Source organism: Mirounga angustirostris, unplaced genomic scaffold, assembly GCF_029215605.1.
Source record: "Mirounga angustirostris isolate CCGP_5_RB_7025 unplaced genomic scaffold, mMirAng1.0.hap1 SCAF_2, whole genome shotgun sequence".
In the NCBI taxonomy this organism is placed as follows: domain Eukaryota; kingdom Metazoa; phylum Chordata; class Mammalia; order Carnivora; family Phocidae; genus Mirounga; species Mirounga angustirostris.
The window spans coordinates 155,068,402-155,087,106 of NW_026991710.1; the positions used below are offsets into that span (position 1 = coordinate 155,068,402).

An 18,705-nucleotide genomic window follows, 5' to 3' on the forward strand; every position below is an offset into this window, starting at 1 on the left:
TGAACCAAAAGGGTCCTATGTGCCCTTGTGGACTGAGGATCCCTTATTCTTACACAGAATAATTTTTAAAACTCCCATCCTCCTTACATTTAAATGGCAAAAATCACAAATATTAAACCAGTTTGGAAAATACTGCATTGGTTGATACTGAAAATCCCTTAAGGATCATACCCACTGCATTACCATATGATTTCTCTCCCCACTAGAAAAAGGTCACATCCACCAAAGAATTGAGTTGGACCAGCAACCAAGGAGCGTGTATTGTGTGAGGGACAGTTCACTTGGAGGTAAGTGTCACCTAGCTATAGACTAAAACCCAAAGGGATTCAGGAGCTTTTCTATGAGAAAGAATGCAGGGCAGAGACCTGGTTCATTTACTGAACCTAGATTTTCTCTTTTGTAAAACCCAAAAAAACTACCACCTCAAATGGATTGTTATGAGATTTAAACTGCAGAATGTTAAGATCTCCAAAGTCCATGTCTGGCCCATGCTTAGTGCTCCCTGGATGTTTCTGCATTTTCTCCCTCCCTCCCTTGCTCCTCTCTCCTCACCCAAGACAGTGATCTGTTTATTAAATCATACGGCAAGTGTGGCAATGTTTAAAAAAACAGTGATACTGACAGTTTGTCATACTGTTCTCACCCTGAATTACATCCCCCCAAACATGGATTCTTTGGCAGGAACATGGTAGCGTTTCTAAAAGCACAGATGATATGAAGATTAACTTTCAGAAATGGTTAAAATGTGTATGAATTTCCTTTTTCAGATTTATTCATGATGCCGAATCTAGTGATGCCCAAATGGATAGCTTGAAGCTCAAAAATCTGCCTCTACCCAAGGATTGTTAGTGTTGCCAAACGTAACAAAATGCGCCACAGGGCCGACACAGCCCAGTGCTTGATCCCATTCTGTTTATTTCCCCCATCTACTGGTAAAACCGTTGACAAGCATTTTCAAGAATATTAATGATTACATAACGTTTGGTGAGAAGCTGTGATTTTTCAGGATATAAATTGATATTGCAGATTATTTTGAGAAAACCAAGACACCCCAGATGCTTGATTTAAAAAGAGACTGGGGCCCTGGAAAGTGATTTTGTTTCAAATTGGCATCCTGTCATTTATTAATGGTGGGATGCGGGCTAATTATTGAACACCTCTGAGCCTTGGTTCCTTCGGCAATAAAATTACCTATAGGACTCTATTAACTGACAGCCACCACAATGCTCGGCAACAAAAAGAAAATCCCCAACAGATGCAGTTTTTCTCAACAGGCAGCGGAGATAAGTTGTAGGAAACTCGCCCCACCTTTGTCTGTAGGCTGAATTTTAGTCCAGACACCTCCCACGTACAGTCATCTTGTTGCAAGACATCTAATTCAATTCCACCCCATAAACAAGGTTACATGGTGAAAATGAATCCGTCCCACGTTTAATGTCATGCTAGCCAACCCTGCAGTATTCTCTAATCCCATTATTAAAACAAATGGCCACGCAGAGCTGCTTTTGCATGTGACAATTCTAATACAAAACTCACAGGGCACCCACTCAGCTAGGGCGAAGAGAAGATTCTGGGTTTAGCCAGAATCTTAAGTAATCTATCACTTTGACTTGTTACTTAGGGAGATTTCAGGTGTCTGCGAGCTCTATTCTCTTCCTTAAGTGTTTCTTTTCTTTTCTTTTTTTTTTAAGATTTTATTTAATTGACAGAGACAGAGCGAGAGAGGGAACACAAGCAGGGGGAGTGGAAAAGGGAGAAGCAGGCTTCCCGCAGAGCAGGGAGCCCGATGCGGGGCTCAGGGGCTCGATCCCAGAACCCTGGGATCATGACCTGAGCCGAAGGCAGATGCTTAACAACCGAGCCACCCAGGCGCCCCTCCTTAAGTGTTTCTTTTTTTTTTTTTTTTTTTTTTTTTTTTTTTTTAATTTTTTTATTCTTATGTTATTCCCCTTACATTACAACATTAGTTTTAGATGAAGTGTTCCATGATTCATTGTTTGTGCACAACACCCAGTGCTCCATGCAGAATGTGCCCTCCTAAATACCCACCACCAGGCTAACCCATCCTCCCACCCCCCTCCCCTCTAGAACCCTGTTTGTTTTTCAGAGTCCATCGTCTCTCATGGTTCGTCTACCCCTCCGATTTCCCCCGCTTCATTCTTCCCCTCCCGCTACCTTCTTCTTCTTCTTCTTCTTTTTTTTTTTTCTTAACATATATTGCATTATTTGTTTCAGAGGTACAGATCTGAGATTCAACAGTCTTGCACAATTCACAGCGCTTACCAGAGCACATACACTCCCCAGTGTCTATCACCCAGTCCCCCCATCCCTCCCACCCCACCCCCCACTCCAACAACACTCAGTTTGTTTCCTGCGATTAAGAATTCCTCATATCAGTGAGATCATATGATACATGTCTTTCTCTGTTTGACTTATTTCACTCAACATAATACCCTCCAGTTCCATCCACGTCGTTGCAAATGGCAAGATCTCATTCCTTTTGATGGCTGCATAATATTCCATTGTATATATATACCACATCTTCTTTATCCATTCATCTGTCGATGGACATCTTGGCTCTTTCCACAGTTTGGCTATTGTGGACATTGCTGCTATAAACATCGGGGTGCACGTAGCCCTTCGGATCCCTACTTTTGTATCTTTGGGGTAAATACCCAGTAGTGCAATTGCTGGATCATATGGTAGCTCTATTTTCAACTTTTTGAGGAACCTCCATACAGTTTTCCAGAGTGGCTGCACCAGCTTGCATTCCCACCAACAGTGTAGGAGGGTTCCCCTTTCTCCGCATCCCCGCCAACATCTGTCGTTTCCTGACTTGTTAATTTTAGCCATTCTGACTGGTGTGAGGTGATATCTCATTGAGGTTTTGATTTGGATTTCCCTGATGCTGAGCGATATTGAGCACTTTTTCATGTGTCTGTTGGCCATTTGGATGTCTTCTTTGGAAAAATGTCTGTTCATGTCTTCTGCCCATTTCTTAATTGGATTCTTTGTTCTTTGGGTGTTGAGTTTGATGAGTTCTTTATAGATTTTGGATACTAGCCCTTTATCTGATATGTCATTTGCAAATATCTTCTCCCATTCTGTCGGTTGTCTTTTGGTTTTGTTAACTGTTTCCTTTGCTTTGCAAAAGCTTCTTATCTTGATGAAGTCCCAATAGTTCATTTTTGCCCTTGCTTCCCTTGCCTTTGGCGATGTTTCTAGGAAGAAGTTGCTTCGGCTGAGGTCAAAGAGGTTGTTGCCTGTGTTCTCCTTTAGGATTTTGATGGACTCCTGTCTCACATTGAGGTCTTTCAACCATTTGGAGTCTATTTTTGTGTGTGGTGTAAGGAAGTGGTCCAGTTTCATTCTTCTGCATGTGTCTATCCAATTTTCCCAACACCATTTGTTGAAGAGACTGTCTTTGTTCCATTGGACATTCTTTCCCGCTTTGTCGAAGATTAGTTGACCATAGAGTTGAGGGTCCATTTCTGGGCTCTCTATTCTGTTCCATTGATCGATGTGTCTGTTTTTGTGCCAGTACCATGCTGTCTTGATGATGACAGCTTTGTAATAGAGCTTGAAGTCCGGAATTGTGATGCCACCGGCTTTGCTTTTCTTTTTCAATATTCCTCTGGCTATGCGGGGTCTTTTCTGGTTCCATACAAATTTTAGGATTATTTGTTCCATTTCTTTGAAAAAAGTGGATGGTATTTTGATGGGGATTGCATTGAATGTGTAGATTGCTCTAGGTAGCATTGACATCTTCACAATATTTGTTCTTCCAATCCATGAGCATGGAACGTTTTTCCATTTCTTTGTGTCTTCCTCAATTTCTTTCATGAGTATTTTATAGTTTTCTGAGTACAGATCCTTTGTCTCTTTGGTTAGATTTATTCCTAGGTATCTTATGGTTTTGGGTGCAATTGTAAATGGGATCGACTCCTTAATTTCTCTTTCTTCTGTCTTGTTGTTGGTGTATAGGAATGCCACTGACTTCTGTGCATTGATTTTATATCCTGCCACTTTACTGAATTCCTGTATGAGTTCTAGCAGTTTTGGGGTGGAGTCTTTTGGGTTTTCCACATAAAGTATCATATCATCTGCAAAGAGTGAGAGTTTGACTTCTTCTTTGCCAATTTGGATGCCTTTGATTTCTTTTTGTTGTCTGATTGCTGTGGCTAGGACTTCCAATACTATGTTGAATAGCAGTGGTGATAGTGGACATCCCTGCCGCGTTCCTGACCTTAGGGGGAAAGCTCTCAGTTTTTCCCCATTGAGAATAATATTTGCTGTAGGTTTTTCATAGATGGCTTTTATGATATTGAGGTATGTACCCTCTATCCCTATAGTCTGAAGAGTTTTGATCAAGAAAGGATGCTGTACTTTGTCAAAAGCTTTTTCAGCATCTATCGAGAGGATCATATGATTCTTGTTCTTTCCTTTGTTAATGTACTGTATCACATTGATTGATTTGCGGATGTTGAACCAACCTTGCAGCCCAGGGATAAATCCCACTTGGTCATGGTGAATAATCCTTTTAATGTACTGTTGGATCCTATTGGCTAGTATTTTGGTGAGAATTTTTGCATCCATGTTCATCAGGGATATTGGTCTGTAATTCTCCTTTTTGATGGGGTCTTTGTCTGGTTTGGGGATCAAGGTAATGCTGGCCTCGTAAAATGAGTTTGGAAGTTTTCCTTCCGTTTCAATTTTTTGGAACAGTTTCAGAAGAATAGGTATTAATTCTTCTTGAAATGTTTGGTAGAATTCCCCTGGGAAGCCATCTGGCCCTGGGCTTTTGTTTTTTGGGAGATTTTTGATGACTGCTTCAATTTCCTTAGTGGTTATAGGTCTGTTCAGGTTTTCTATTTCATCCTGGTTCAGTTTTGGTAGTTGATACATCTCTAGGAATGCATCCATCTCTTCCAGGTTATCTAATTTGCTGGCATAGAGTTGCTCATAATATGTTCTTATAATTGTTTGTATTTCTTTGGTGTTGGTTGTGATCTCTCCTCTTTCACTCATGATTTTGTTGATTTGGGTCATTTCTCTTCTCTTTTTGATAAGTCTGGCCAGGGGTTTATCAATCTTGTTAATTCTTTCAAAGAACCAGCTCCTAGTTTCGTTGATCTGTTCTACTGTTCTTTTAGTTTCTATTTCATTGATTTCTGCTCTGATCTTTATGATTTCTCTTCTCCTGCTGGGTTTAGGCTTTATTTGCTGTTCTTTCTCCAGCTCCTTTAGGTGTAGGGTTAGGTTGTGTACTTGAGACCTTTCTTGTTTCTTGAGAAAGGCTTGTATTGCTATATACTTTCCTCTTAGGACTGCCTTTGCTGCATCCCAAAGATTTTGAACAGTTGTGTTTTCATTTTCATTAGTTTCCATGTATTTTTTTAATTCTTCTTTAATTTCCTGGTTGACCCATTCATTCTTCAGTAGGATGCTCTTTAGCCTCCATGTATTTGAGTTCTTTCCGACTTTCCTCTTGGGATTGAGTTCTAGTTTCAAAGCATTGTGGTCTGAAAATAGGCAGGGAATGATCCCAATCTTTTGGTACCGGTTGAGACCTGATTTATGACCTAGGATGTGGTCGATTCTGGAGAATGTTCCATGGGCAGTAGAGAAGAATGTGTATTCCGTTGCTTTGGGGTGGAATGTTCTGAATATGTCTGTGAAGTCCATTTGGTCCAGTGTGTCATTTAAAGTCTTTATTTCCTTGTTGATCTTTTGCTTAGATGATCTGTCCATTTCAGTGAGGGGGATGTTAAAGTCCCCCACTATTATTGTATTGTTGTTGATGTGTTTCTTTGCTTTTGTTATTAATTGCCTTATATAATTGGCTGCTCCCATGTTAGGGGCATAGATATTTACAATTGTTAGATCTTCTTGTTGGATAGATCCTTTAAGTATGATATAGTGTCCTTCCTCATCTCTTATTACAGTCTTTGGTTTAAAATCTAATTTGTCTGATATAAGGATTGCCACCCCAGCTTTCTTTTGGTGTCCATTAGCATGGTAAATGGTTTTCCACCCCCTCACTTTCAATCTGGGGGTGTCTTTGGGTCTAAAATGAGTCTCTTGCAGACAGCATATCGATGGATCTTGTTTTTTAATCCAGTCTGTTAGCCTGTGTCTTTTGATTGGGGCATTTAGCCCATTTACATTCAAGGTAACTATTGAAAGATAGGAATTTAGTGCCATTGTATTGCCTGTAAGGTGACTGTTACCATATATTGTCTGTGTTCCTTTCTGGTCTATGTTGCTTTTAGGGTCTCTCTTTGCTTAGAGGACCCCTTTCAAGATTTCCTGTAGGGCTGGTTTTGTGTTTGCAAATTCCTTTAGTTTTTTTTTGTCCTGGAAACTTTTTATCTCTCCTTCAATTTTCAATGACAGCCTAGCTGGATAGAGTATTCTTGGCTGCATATTTTTCTCATTTAGTGCTCTGAATATATCCTGCCAGTCCTTTCTGGCCTGCCAGGTCTCTGTGGATAGGTCTGTTGCCAATCTAATGTTTCTACCATTGTAGGTTACATATCTCTTCTCCCGAGCTGCTTTCAGGATTTTCTCTTTGTCTGTGAGACTTGTAAGTTTTACTATTAGATGTCGGGGAGTTGACCTATTTTTATTGATTTTGAGAGGGGTTCTCTGTGCTTCCTGGATTTTCATGCCTGTTTCTTTCCCCAAATTAGGGAAGTTCTCTGCTATAATTTGCTCCATTATACCTTCTGCCCCCCTCTCTCTTTCTTCTTCTTCTGGGATCCCAATTATTCTAATGTTGTTTCGTCTTATGGTATCACTTATCTCTCGAATTCTGCCCTCATGATCCAGTAGTTGTTTATCTCTCTTTTTCTCAGCTTCTTTATTTTCCAGCATTTCATCTTCTATATTACTGATTCTCTCTTCTGCCTCATTTATTCTAGCAGTTAGTGCCCCCATTTTTGATTGCACCTCATTAATAGCCTTTTTGATTTCTACTTGGTTGGATTTTAGCTCTTTTACTTCTCCAGAAAGAGTTTCTCTAATAACTTCCATATTTTTTTCAAGCCCAGCTAGTATCTTTAAAGTGATGATTCTGAACTCTAGATCTGACATCGTACTAATGTCCGTATTGAGTAGGTCCCTGGCAGTCGGTACTGCCTCTTGTTCTTTTTGTTGAGGTGATTTTTTCCGTCTCGTCATTTTGTGCAGAGGAGAATAGATTAATGAGAGAACAAAATGCTAGCAGAGTAACCACGTCCCCAGAAAATATACTCTAAACAAATCAGAAAAGACCTGAAGCAGTGGGATAAGAAGGGGAAAGGGAGAAAAAAAAAAAAGAAAAAAAAAGAAAAAGATAAAGATAAAAACAACAACAAACAAAACAAAAGAACAACAACAAAAGAAAAACCAGAATGTGATCAAATATGATCTATATGGTATATAGATCAGTGCCACACACTAGATTTGGGGTGTGTTTTGGTCTTTTAGAAGAAAGTGTCTCCCAAAATTTTAAAGAAAGAAAAACTTATATATGTACAAAAATAAGGGTTGATATGATGAAGGGATGGAAAATGACTGTAAAAATGGAAATTATAAAAAATTTTATAAAAGGAATTGATAAGAAGTTGTTTGAAAAAAGAAAGAGGATTTAAAAAAAGAAAAAAGAAAAAGAAAAAAAAAGGGAGAGGATGTGATCAGGCAGGGGAATAGAGAACACCATATACTAGAGATTTAGGGTATATTTTAATCTGTTAGAAGAAACTATCTCAAAATTTTAAAGAGAGAACAACTTATATATATAAGCCAAAAATATGGGTAACTACTATGAAGGGATAGAATATGACTCTAAAAATGAAAAATAAAAATGTTTTTTTTAAAAAAAAGGGATTGATAAGATGTTGTTTGAAAAAGGGAAAAAGAAAAATTCAAAAAGAAATAAAAAGACAAAAAGACAGTTAAAAAAAAAAATTAACTTTAAAAGACTAAGGAATCATGGTAAAAAAGCCGTGAATTCTATGTGCAGTAGTCCCTTAGCGCTGGAGTTCTGCTGTTCTCATTGATCGGTAAACTTGGTCTTGGCTGGCTGTTCTCGCTGATCTTCTGGGGAGGGGCCTGTTGCCGTGGTTTCCAAATGTCTCTGCCGGAGGCGGAATTGCCCCGCCCTTGCCCCCTCCCGGCTAAGTAATCTGCTCGGGTTTGCTCTCCGGGGCTTTTGTTCCCTGCGAGCTTTCCGTACAGCTTTGGAGGCGGAGAGTGAAAATGGCGGCCTCCCAATCTCCGCCCCGGAGGAGCCGAGAACTCGGGCCCGCTCCTCAGTGAGCCCCCAGAGAAAAGCCGTCAGTCACTCCCGTCTCCCCGGTCTGCAGCTGCACTCCGTGCTCAACCGGCCTGTGACCACGCGTTTCTATCTCTGGCACCGGACCCGGTCTGGAGTCTCCAAACCCAGCAGATCCCTGCGGTGCACTCCCGCGCGGCTCCTCCCGGGGGAGGAAGGTGAGTCTCCCCGGATCTGCCGCTTGTGGGGTCCCTGCTGGAGGAGCAGGGGCCCGACTGGGCCGCGGATCGCGGTTAATGGCAACCCCAGCTGAGAGCCCGCGCCTGGGCTCCGCCTCTGCAGCCGGCTTCCCTGCTGCGTTACCTGGGAGCTCTGCTGCCCTCAGGCACCCCCGGTCTTTCTGTGACCCCGAGGGTCCTGAGACCACACTGTCCCGGAGGGTTCCACCCCCCGCTGAGCCACCAGAGTGACGTCCCTCGGCGGAGCAGACTTTTAAAAGTTCCGATTTTGTGCTCCGCGGCTCTATCACTTGCCAGAAGCGGCCGACGGAGGCCCCTCCCCCGCCGTCTATCCTCCCGAATATCGCCTCGGATTCACTTCTCCGCACGTCCTACCTTCCAGAAAGTGGTCGCTTTTCTGCTGAGACAGTTGTTGCTCTTCTTTTCTTCGATCTCCTGTTGAGTTTGTAGGTGTTCAGAATGGTTTGATCCCTATCCAGCTGAATTCCTGAGAGGAGACGAAATCCAGGTCTCCTACTCCTCCGCCATCTTGCTCCGCCCCCCTCCTTAAGTGTTTCTTAAACATTTTCCTCTTCTGTCTCAAAAATAAAACTTCAAAAATCTGGTGCCATGGTATGCAACTTTTCTTAAGAGTTCAATCCTTCCTGATTCCTGGGTTATTTCAAAATACTGTATCTTGCTATTCCATTTCAGGTAAATTAAATAAAACTAGCCCAAAACTAGATTGGTTTTTCATGGGTTTTTGTTTTTGTTTTTGTTTGGTGTCAAAAATAAAATTCAGGAGCGCCTGAGTGGCTCAGTCGTTAAGCGTCTGCCTTTGGCTCAGGTCATGATCCCAGGGTCCTGGGATCGAACCCCATGTTGGGCTTCCTGCTCAGCGAGGAGCCTGCTTCTCCCTCTCCCACCCACCCTGCTTGTGTTCCCTCTCTCGCTGTGTCTCTGTCAAAATAAATAAATAAAATCTTTAAAAAAAATAAAATAAAATAAAATTCAGTCATTTTCAATATTTTTAGCGTGCATCATGACAAGCATTGTGTCAGTTCTGGGATGGTGGGAAACAAACAAGATATGGCGCTTGCCTAGAGAACCTCACAGCCTATCAGGTAAACAGACAAGTGGAAAAGAATCATAATTCAGGGCAAATGGGGGTAAATGCCAGATGTTCTGGGGGATTACTGGAGAGGCACCTAACCCAGCTGGGTGTGGGTGTGTGTGTGATGGTTGTCAAGAGGGCTTCCCAGAGGAACTGAACCGTGAGCTGAGCCATGAAAAATGGAGGATGAGGGGTGGGGGAAGAGAGATCCCCCCCAGAGGAAAGAGCACATAAAAAGGCGACAGGCTAGCAGAGACAAAGGGATGTTCACAATTTGGGGAGGCGGTGGTGGGCAACTGTGGGGGGGCCGGTAAGGCTGGAGATGAGCAGGGCCTGAAGAGGAGGGGCCTGGCAGCAAACTTTAGGAACTTTATCCTCAGGACAATGGGAAAGCATTTAATGGTTTCAAGTGACAGTGATATGGTCAGATTTTAATTTTATTTTACTTCCCACACAAGTGGGAGGGGCAAGGAGTGGGAGAGAGAATCCCAAGCAGACTCCCCGATGAGTGCAGACCCTGGACCTGGGGGCTCGATCCCACGACCCTGAGATCATGACCTGAGCCAAAACCAAAAGTCAGACGCTCAACCATCTGCGCCACCAAGGCGCCCCTCGATTTGAATTTTGGAACAGTTCCTGTGGCTGCTTGCAAGTACAGAGCCATAGGGACCAGCTGGGAAGCTCTTGCAGTGACCAGGAAAGGCTGGGGGCGGGGGCCCGGATGAAGGCAGCGGAAGGGGGAAGCAGCAGCTGCAGCAGAGAGATTTTGAAGCAGTTAACAGGCATGGCGACTAGATGTGTGGGTGGAAGACTGGCAAGTTTCCGGTTTGGGCAACTGAGGGGATACTTATGCTCTTCACAAACGACACAATAAGACGGGTACATGGAAGGAAAGAGGAAGAGAGATGGGGAAGACAAGTCAGGAGGTGCTAAGTCTGAAATGGCCATATCTAACAGGTAGCTGGACAGAAGGATCTGGAGCCCAGCACACACCTGGCTTGATCACTCGCATTCACCTGTGGGTCAGTGACACGCATCCCTGGCTCTGCATCAGAATCACTTTGGAAACGCTTAAAAAAAAACAAAGCACAAAAAACCCGCCATTTGTTTCTCTATTCAATATATCCACAATTTTTCCGTAATCATGCTGGGAGTGGGAGTGGAGGACAGGACATTGTTGAGGTGGAGTGCAGGTAAAACTCACTGAGGTTGGGGAAATAAAGCTTTGAGTTTTTGTTTTGTGACCATTTCAAAACATGATACAAACTGTAGAGGAGGTAGGTGTGTCTTTACTAGGTGGCAACCAAATAATTCTAATATGATTTGTACTCCTTCTCTCACCCCAAGTTTCCAACCTATTCCACTTAAGCAAACTTCAAGTTTGCATTTCAAAGTCTAAGAACTGATCAACAGCTTAACCACCCATTAGAATGTACTCAAAACCCCTTGAAACATACCCAAATGCTCTGTTCAGTTATTTATAAAACTTGCTATTGTCTATTAACTTCTGATGAGCTGTCTTCTCAGCTGCAGAAAAAAAAACCTTTGTCAAAACTTTCCCCTTTGATTTGAATTCATAAACTGGCTAATTTCATGACCTTTATATTTGTATTTCTACCATTCCAAAATAAGAAATAATAATAAATGAAGCAGAGGACATGATCTTCTTTGCAAACTGTTCTCCATATTCTAAACAAAGATTTCACTAAATTTTATAATTAGTCTACAAAAGTGGCTAATACTTTGAACTTCTACCCGTCATGGAGAAGAGGTACAATAAATCATCCCAGGGCTAAAACACATAAAAGTTAAAATGTCATGAACATGCCCTACTAGTTTATTGAAGATTATTCATTTGTGACTTGGAATGTTAGCTCACCTAAACCTAGAATTTATAGCTTTTACCCTGAATTCTGGTTATCTTGGTCTGTTTACCAAGAGGCATAAAGGAGACATTTAGAATAAACAAACACATTTTTGTTCCACTACCAGATATAAAGTATTATTTCTAGGATTCCATCATGTCTATACCTAATTTAGCCATTCTCAATCCTGCTTTTTAGACTGAACTGTAATTTACTAATAGCAATGACAGAATTAAAAGGTCCCAAGACATTATTTAGTCCAATCTAAGGCAGCTGAAGCTCAAAAGTACCAAGTCGACTAGGCTGAAAAGTGGGAGCCCAGTCTGGGTCAACTGGACTGATGCTTTTGGTTATACTGGCAGGAGCAATTACAAGGCTTCAAGAATCTTAGCTCTAGTTCCAGTCTCCTTTCAGATCGGGAGATATTGATGGAGAACAATCCCATCCTCCTCCCACATCTACACCATCTTGGTCTTCAAAGACCTAGTCTTAGTCTTTATGGAGAGAACAGTCTATCAGACTTGGATTTCCTCCACTTCTCACTCCTTCGCTCCTAACAGACCTCTCTTGACCCTTGCTCGCCTACCTCTTCACTTCCTCTCATGAATGTTTATGTTTGGGTAATGGTTCCAAAAGTCCTTCTCCCTCTTTCCAAGGTCAATCTCCCCTCTGAGTCCTTAACATATCCCTCCTACTCCTTTCAGGGTCTTCGTCCAGTATTTTTCTGCTTCCTTGTGTCTTTAACATTTCCCTTTGTGCTCTTTTAGACCTACTCCTATCCCTGTATCTGACTTAAGTAAACAATCCTACCACCCTGTCTCCTCTGAGAAACCTCCCCTTCCTTTTCATCTCCAGATTAACTGAGAAAAAAAACAGCACTTTCTTACTTGCTAGTCTTTCACTGACCCAATACAAATCTTACCTGACCCCTCTTTAGCTCCTACAGAAAATGCTCTTGCAAGGACCAGTGGTGATTCAACAACCAAAATCAAAAGGTTCTCTTCAATTCACCTCCTTAACCACTAAGTCTGACAGGATTGGCCACCTCCTCCCCTCGTAGGGGGCGTGCTTCTCTTACTATACTATTTACATCACTCACCTTTTTGAGCTTCTCCTCTCCTCAGTCTTCCAATGTTGGACTTCACTGCTTTCTCCTTTCCTCCCGGTCAAATCTTCAAATAGTATATAATACACATGCATGTCTGTCTCTGTGTATTTCTTTTCCATTCCAGACTTTTCTCCTGAGTTCAAGTGCTCTATAGGAAGAGTCTACTTGTTAGGTTCCAACCAAGTTCAGTGTATTCAAAATTGAAGTCATCTGTTTTTCCCCCACCACTCCATTTCTCCTCCTGTCCTTCCTTTCTCAGTTAATGGCATCAATAGAAACTCAGAGGAGAAAAAAAAAAAAAAAAGTGGGGGCAGGACAGACACACATGCCTCTTCTTCTCTAAATCATCTTCTCACCACTGACTTTGGTTTTCCCTCAGATCTTCGTATCCACCCTGGCCCATCTGTCCCAGCCCTGGGGTTATCCCTTGGGCAGGCCTTTACCTACAGAATCAGCTGATCTTCTTGCCTCTGGTACTCTTCTTTCTCCTCACTCTTTCAGGACCATCCACAACTTCAATCTTGAGTCATTTCCCTGCATGTAACCCCTCAAAGGCATCCCACTAACTGTATAAATAAGGTTAACTCCCAGAAGAGCATATAAATCTCAACTTGGTTCAACACTAAACTATACTTTCAATTTCCTCTCTACCCATCCTGTTTTCCAGCCACAATGACCTTCCAGTTCTTCCTAGAATATATTTTCCACATGTCGGTTTCTGCCATTCCTTTACAGGCACACTCATGATTCCCTTTTGTGCTTGTTGAACACTTACTCAATACATCACCTCTTCTGTAAAAAATACCCTGATGCCATCTAGCAGAAGAGAAGTTCTGAATACTCTGGCCCCATCATACTTCATACACACTTCTCCGATAAATAATATTTTGTGGTGATGGTCTCCCCGCGAGGGAACTCAGGTCAGGAATAGCATTCGTTCCCATGCACTTGGCACACTGTAGGCCCTGGAGTATTTGAGGAACTTAGTGATGGAAAACTTCTATGTAGACAGGTGAGGCTTTATCTCTAAACTCCCACGCCACGCACATGACATAAAATGATATGCTGACAGAAGAAGTTTTGTGAGAGCTTTAATGGCACAAAATGTTTATAGCTACAAGTTATACATGTCTTGTAAACTGTATATAATGATACAAAGTGCTAACTAAATAGATGAAGAATGCATAATCACTTTGGCTCAGTTAATTCCAATAATTTCAACAACTGGTTCACTTAAAAATTCATCCGACTGGCTAAGTCTTCAATTTTCACTTTTTAGAGTAGTAAATATTTTTACTGCAAAGTAACTTGTTGCACTTTTCAATGTGCAAGTTTGTGCAGTTTTGCTCATGATTCTATTTACAAGTATTTTTAGCCAGTTTTCATCAATCAAGAAAAATGAAGCCTGCCTTTTCATCCCCAAATTGTAAACAGGTATAAAGCTTTTTAAACATTAATCTTAAAATGTCAACTGTTAATTGTCGAAGTCTCCCTTCCAATCATGCAATTGGTTTCTGTTCAACACAAATCTGGGTAGGAGCATAAACATGTATTCCATATGTTAGGGCTATCAATAAATACTGCATGATTTCATCTTAGGAGAAGTTTTACTGTGATCATGTATTCATGTTTTAGGTAATAGTCCAAAATTTCACAGATATTTTAAGAAAAAGGACAGAACTAAATTTATTTCCAATGTTGAAAAAAATCATAAATATAGCCAAGTTCAACCATACTACTGACAGAATTGCTACTGAGTTTCAAAAGAGGGCAATGTGTTACCTGTAAAAAAGCTGCTCTTATTTTAAGGTTGATTTTACTTCCCCCTGCCAGGATATCAGTTGTAATGCGAGTTGCATATTGTAGCAGTTTAACAGTTTAGTGCTTTCAACTTTATCAGCCTTTCCAATTTTACTCAGGCTTTTCAAAATCAGTGGGCCATCAGATTCACTTTCTTTCCAAAGAAATCCAAATATGAACACTTGAAATAAATAGGTTACAGAAGGCAAATCAAGTGTTACCAGGTTTGAGAATAAGATAGAAACAAGGTATAACAAAAAGATACCCAAAATTATTTAGGCATCAAGTGCTAGAAAGAAAACAATTCAGAAAACTATTTTGGATATATCATCTTTCTTAAAGATAACCAGCTATATTCCTGAAAAAAGATAGTCAGAAATTAACTTTTTTTGTTTAATCTGTAGGTTACTTTCCATTATAACATGTCCATTTTACAAAACTTGATGTGAAAGACAAGAGAGTTAGTTTCTGCAAACTGGCAAATCTGGCTGCCAGTGTTCTTATCCAAGGCAAACCTGATGCACTTTATTTAATGAATAGATGGCCAGTTTTAAAATTAACAATGAGAAGTTCTCTAAATAGTCAATAGTAATGTCTATATCATAAACAGTAATTATTTATATATAAAACATATAATAGTATCCCCTTCAGAGTCATGCTAGGTGTTCCAAAATCCAATAAGTCTACTTGGAGTAACTGGTAATCCTGCTGCTTTCTAACAGTTTGGTCCTAAAGCTTCACATTTTAGAAACGAACAAACAAAACAGAAACAGTCTATCACTGAAGGAAGCTGCTGAGCGCTCGGGAACCGCAGGAGTCGAGCACGACTGAAAAGATGGCCCCAGGAGAACATGACCACTGCCCGCACAGTCTCAGGCACCACCTTGGGAGGCTTGTGCAGGTCAACATTAAAAAGGGAGAGATCCAAAGAAAAAAAATGGCATCTTTTCAGAACTTTGTCAACTGTTCCCACAACCCAAGTCTGGTTTTCAAAGTTGCACAAGTGCTTGGAATCACTCTGAAATAATTATCTTCAGAGTTTAAAGGCTTCAGAGTATAAGGGGCGCTTCCTAAAACAAGAAGCCTGTATTTATACCGCAAACTGGAACTCATTCCAAAGCCCCTTCTGAGAAAAGAATTAAAAACAAAAACACAAAACCGAAACTTAAAGTCATGAAAAATTCACATGCAGCTAAAGCTAATAAACGTAAAGACACTAAACACACATAAATCCCCAAAGCAATTTCATGTATTTCTAGGCCTGAGACGTTCCTTAGAAGAAATAAAGATTCTACAGCATAGAGGAGACAGCATCACAACATACTAGTATTAAAATCTGCTGATGTAGTTCAGTTCTTACTCTGCTTCATACCCACCCCTTACGAAGCCGGCCTCCTATAAATTAAAAGGCGCCGCCAGGAGGCCGTTCAGACAAAACGTGGCTCCAAAGCTTGTTTAAAATGATTTTTTATTGCCCAGGATATTTTGTTTCTTGTGTCTTGTTTTTTTTTGTTTTCTTTTTGAATAACTGTAAATTCAAGCTTAGGGAAGTTTGTTTTGCCTTGAAACGAAACGAAACGAAACAAAACATTTGCTAACCTGATCGCATTTGAAGAGAGAGATGGTAGTTATCTTGCAAGACTAAAATTTATACCATGAATGATGCAGGTCTAAGTCTGGTGGCACTAAAAGGAGACGATAGCATTGTTGACACAATTATAATCTGCTGGTGGCATTTGCGGAAAAGAAGCCCTTGCAAATTTCTAAATAACAGCAAACTCTGTTAGGAAATTCTAAAGTGTCTTACAGGCCAAAAAGGGAATGAGGTTAGTAAAATGCCTCAACAGAGTTTGAATAAAATACTGGGTCTGAGAGTTACTGGAACTTGGATATGTAAAAATAGGGTGGTAGGCTGGGTCATGCTTACAATGGTCTCAAGTTCAAATAAACTACTGTGACAATACACCACTTCACAGGTCACACGCTTCTCCGCTTCTCCGGGGCTGTTCTTCCCTTCAGTAGGTGCTGGCAGAAGGTGTGCTCAGTCGCTTCCCAATATAGATGCTGAAAGGAAACAGAGTGCATCGGGTCTCATCCGTGTCAACAGCTGCACACCCATTGGCCACGGGCCAAACTGCACCTGACAACTCCACGTTGTAGAAGACTCTGAAGGTGGATGTGCACAGCTAACACACTGAAATCACTGCTGACTTACTTAAAACTAGTCACCAGCCAGCCAAACTGGTTTTAGGTAATTATGTTTACTCATTAGGCAGGACTGGACAGCACAGGGGCAGTGATCACACGAAGTAAAATCAGAGAGAATAGATCCCTCCAAAGAACAAAGCACAGCCAACTTCCTTTGACATGTTCCCTTAGAGTAGGCAGAAAGTTCTACTAATATTTCACGCACAAAATACAGTAACATGCCAAATTACAAAGCTGCCAGGGCTTTATAGTGGGCTCTTAACTCTTCAGGATTAAGGCCTAACGTTACTTTTCCGTGCCAAGCAAGTATTTTACCATTAAATAACGTAAGCAGAAGGGCAGTTAAGGAAAACAGGAAGCTAGTCCCACCCCGCCGTGTAATAAAACCAACTTTCTCAAATCCTACTTTCCCCACACACATCTATAACAATAGTTACACTTACACCAGCAAGCGAGACAATCTGAAGACTCAGGAAAGGAAAAGCAATTGGAAGGTATAAAAACCAAGTCCTTGAGGGCAAATGAACTACTGTGCAGTCAATACTGGAGGGGAATTTAAACTCCTCCCCTGCCTGCCCTCACACCAACCCCATTCAACACCCACACACTCCCTTCCTCCACAAACCCCCTCCATCCATTCTGCTGTTTGTGATTGCAGCCTTCGCCATCACAAAAACAGATCAAGCACCCAGAAAGACAAAAGAAGTCTATGGAAAAGTCGTGTGTATGGTTCCATGTTTATGACTGTAAGTAAATCTCTTACCCATATGCTGAGCTCCTTACAGGGGAGATAAGGGGTCACATAGCTTTTGTATATTATATAGAGAAAATGATTCTCTGCACATGCTTAAAGAGAATAACAGATAGGTCTTAAAAAAAACAAAAAACTAGTGTTTAACTCTTAAAATCTTTCAAAAATGGATTTCCTCAATTGTTCCATCAAGACAAAAAAAAAAGAATTTAAAAGACATTCCTGAAAAATTCATCAGTTACAGGTAAATATAGGGCCAACTTTAGAAGAATAAATGAAAATGCTACAAAGAATAAAAACAGGATCCTGAACCAACCTACCAGTTTCACTCAAGGCCTATTCAATAAAATGGTGTATTTTCCCATCTGGGGAAAAAAAAATGAGAGGAAATACAACAGGGGATGAAATGAAGGGAAAACCCATTAGGAGTCCACCAGTACTTACCCTAGGCCCAAAGCCAAAACATGAGAGAGGAAGAGAGACGGAATGAACACCTTAAGGAATTCTGCGGAGAAAATACCCCCTTTCTTCATGGCCCCACTTTTCCTCATGCTTAAAGAGACGGAGCGTTTGGGGTGTCTGAAGTGGAACTCTCTGAGGGAAGAAAGGCAGAGGCAGGGATCAGAAACGCACTTGCTGAGAACATCCTGGGAGCGAGCAGGTCCGCTGCCCATGAGCAGGAGCGGCGTCTGCCATGTCCCCTGAGAAGACACGTGCAAGGACTTACTTAGGTGGAATGTTTTCAGGTCTACTGGACCAGTCGGACACCCAGTCGACGCTTTTCTTTGAAGCATCGACTTCTTTCTCTCCTTCTGGAACTTCTTCTTCTGACTGTGAAGAAGAATTACAACTTTAAAAAAGAAAAAAAGGAAGCCCAATTGTTCCTACTACAAAAGACAAATCTAGACAGAAAATATGTGAAAACTCTAAGGTTGTGTCCATCAGCAATTTTTACGTAAGAAACATGCCAGTTTTCTAAAAAGGCTGACCCAATGATCTGAGATCAGGGCATTTAATATCTTAAAAAGAACCTGACCGGGCCTCACTGTTGTTCTATCTAAGCGTAGGATGTGAACCTGAAAAAAGTGCACTTCAGGCTGTAATGCTCACTAAAATGTGGAGAGGATTAATAACTGCTGCATCTGGGTGATACTTATACCAAGGCCCACTGCAACATTCTCTTTACTTCTGTTCACACTTAAAATTTTTCATTATTAAAAATAAAAAAAAAACTCCAGAAGTATATGCTAACCAATATAAAGTGATGAGAAAACAAGTGGGAGATGTGATGAGGAAATAATAATAGTATTTATTAATCACTTATCAAGAGACAAGCATCATTCTAAGCATGTTACATGCATTAATAATTTTTACCTGGCAACAA

The 18,705-nt window shown here is 41.1% G+C and overlaps 1 protein-coding gene across 6 annotated transcripts in view; it reads right to left on the reverse strand.

Moving 5' to 3' along the window:
• The window catches only part of BNIP3L (BCL2 interacting protein 3 like), a 54,212-nt gene that overhangs the window by 19,714 nt on the left and 15,793 nt on the right, over positions 1-18,705 (reverse strand). For 5 of the 6 annotated variants that reach the window (XM_045880048.3, XM_045880049.3, XM_054508666.2 and 2 more), the window contains 3 exons: positions 18,049-18,152; positions 17,766-17,915; positions 13,637-16,426 (listed from right to left, as the gene is read on the reverse strand). In XM_045880048.3, coding sequence (XP_045736004.1) covers positions 16,378-16,426; positions 17,766-17,915; positions 18,049-18,152 — 303 coding nt within the window. In that variant the 3' untranslated portion in view covers positions 13,637-16,377. Of the gene's footprint in view, positions 1-13,636; positions 16,427-17,765; positions 17,916-18,048; positions 18,153-18,705 lie in introns of those variants that run through there. The other variant, XM_064585356.1, reaches the window with a different exon arrangement.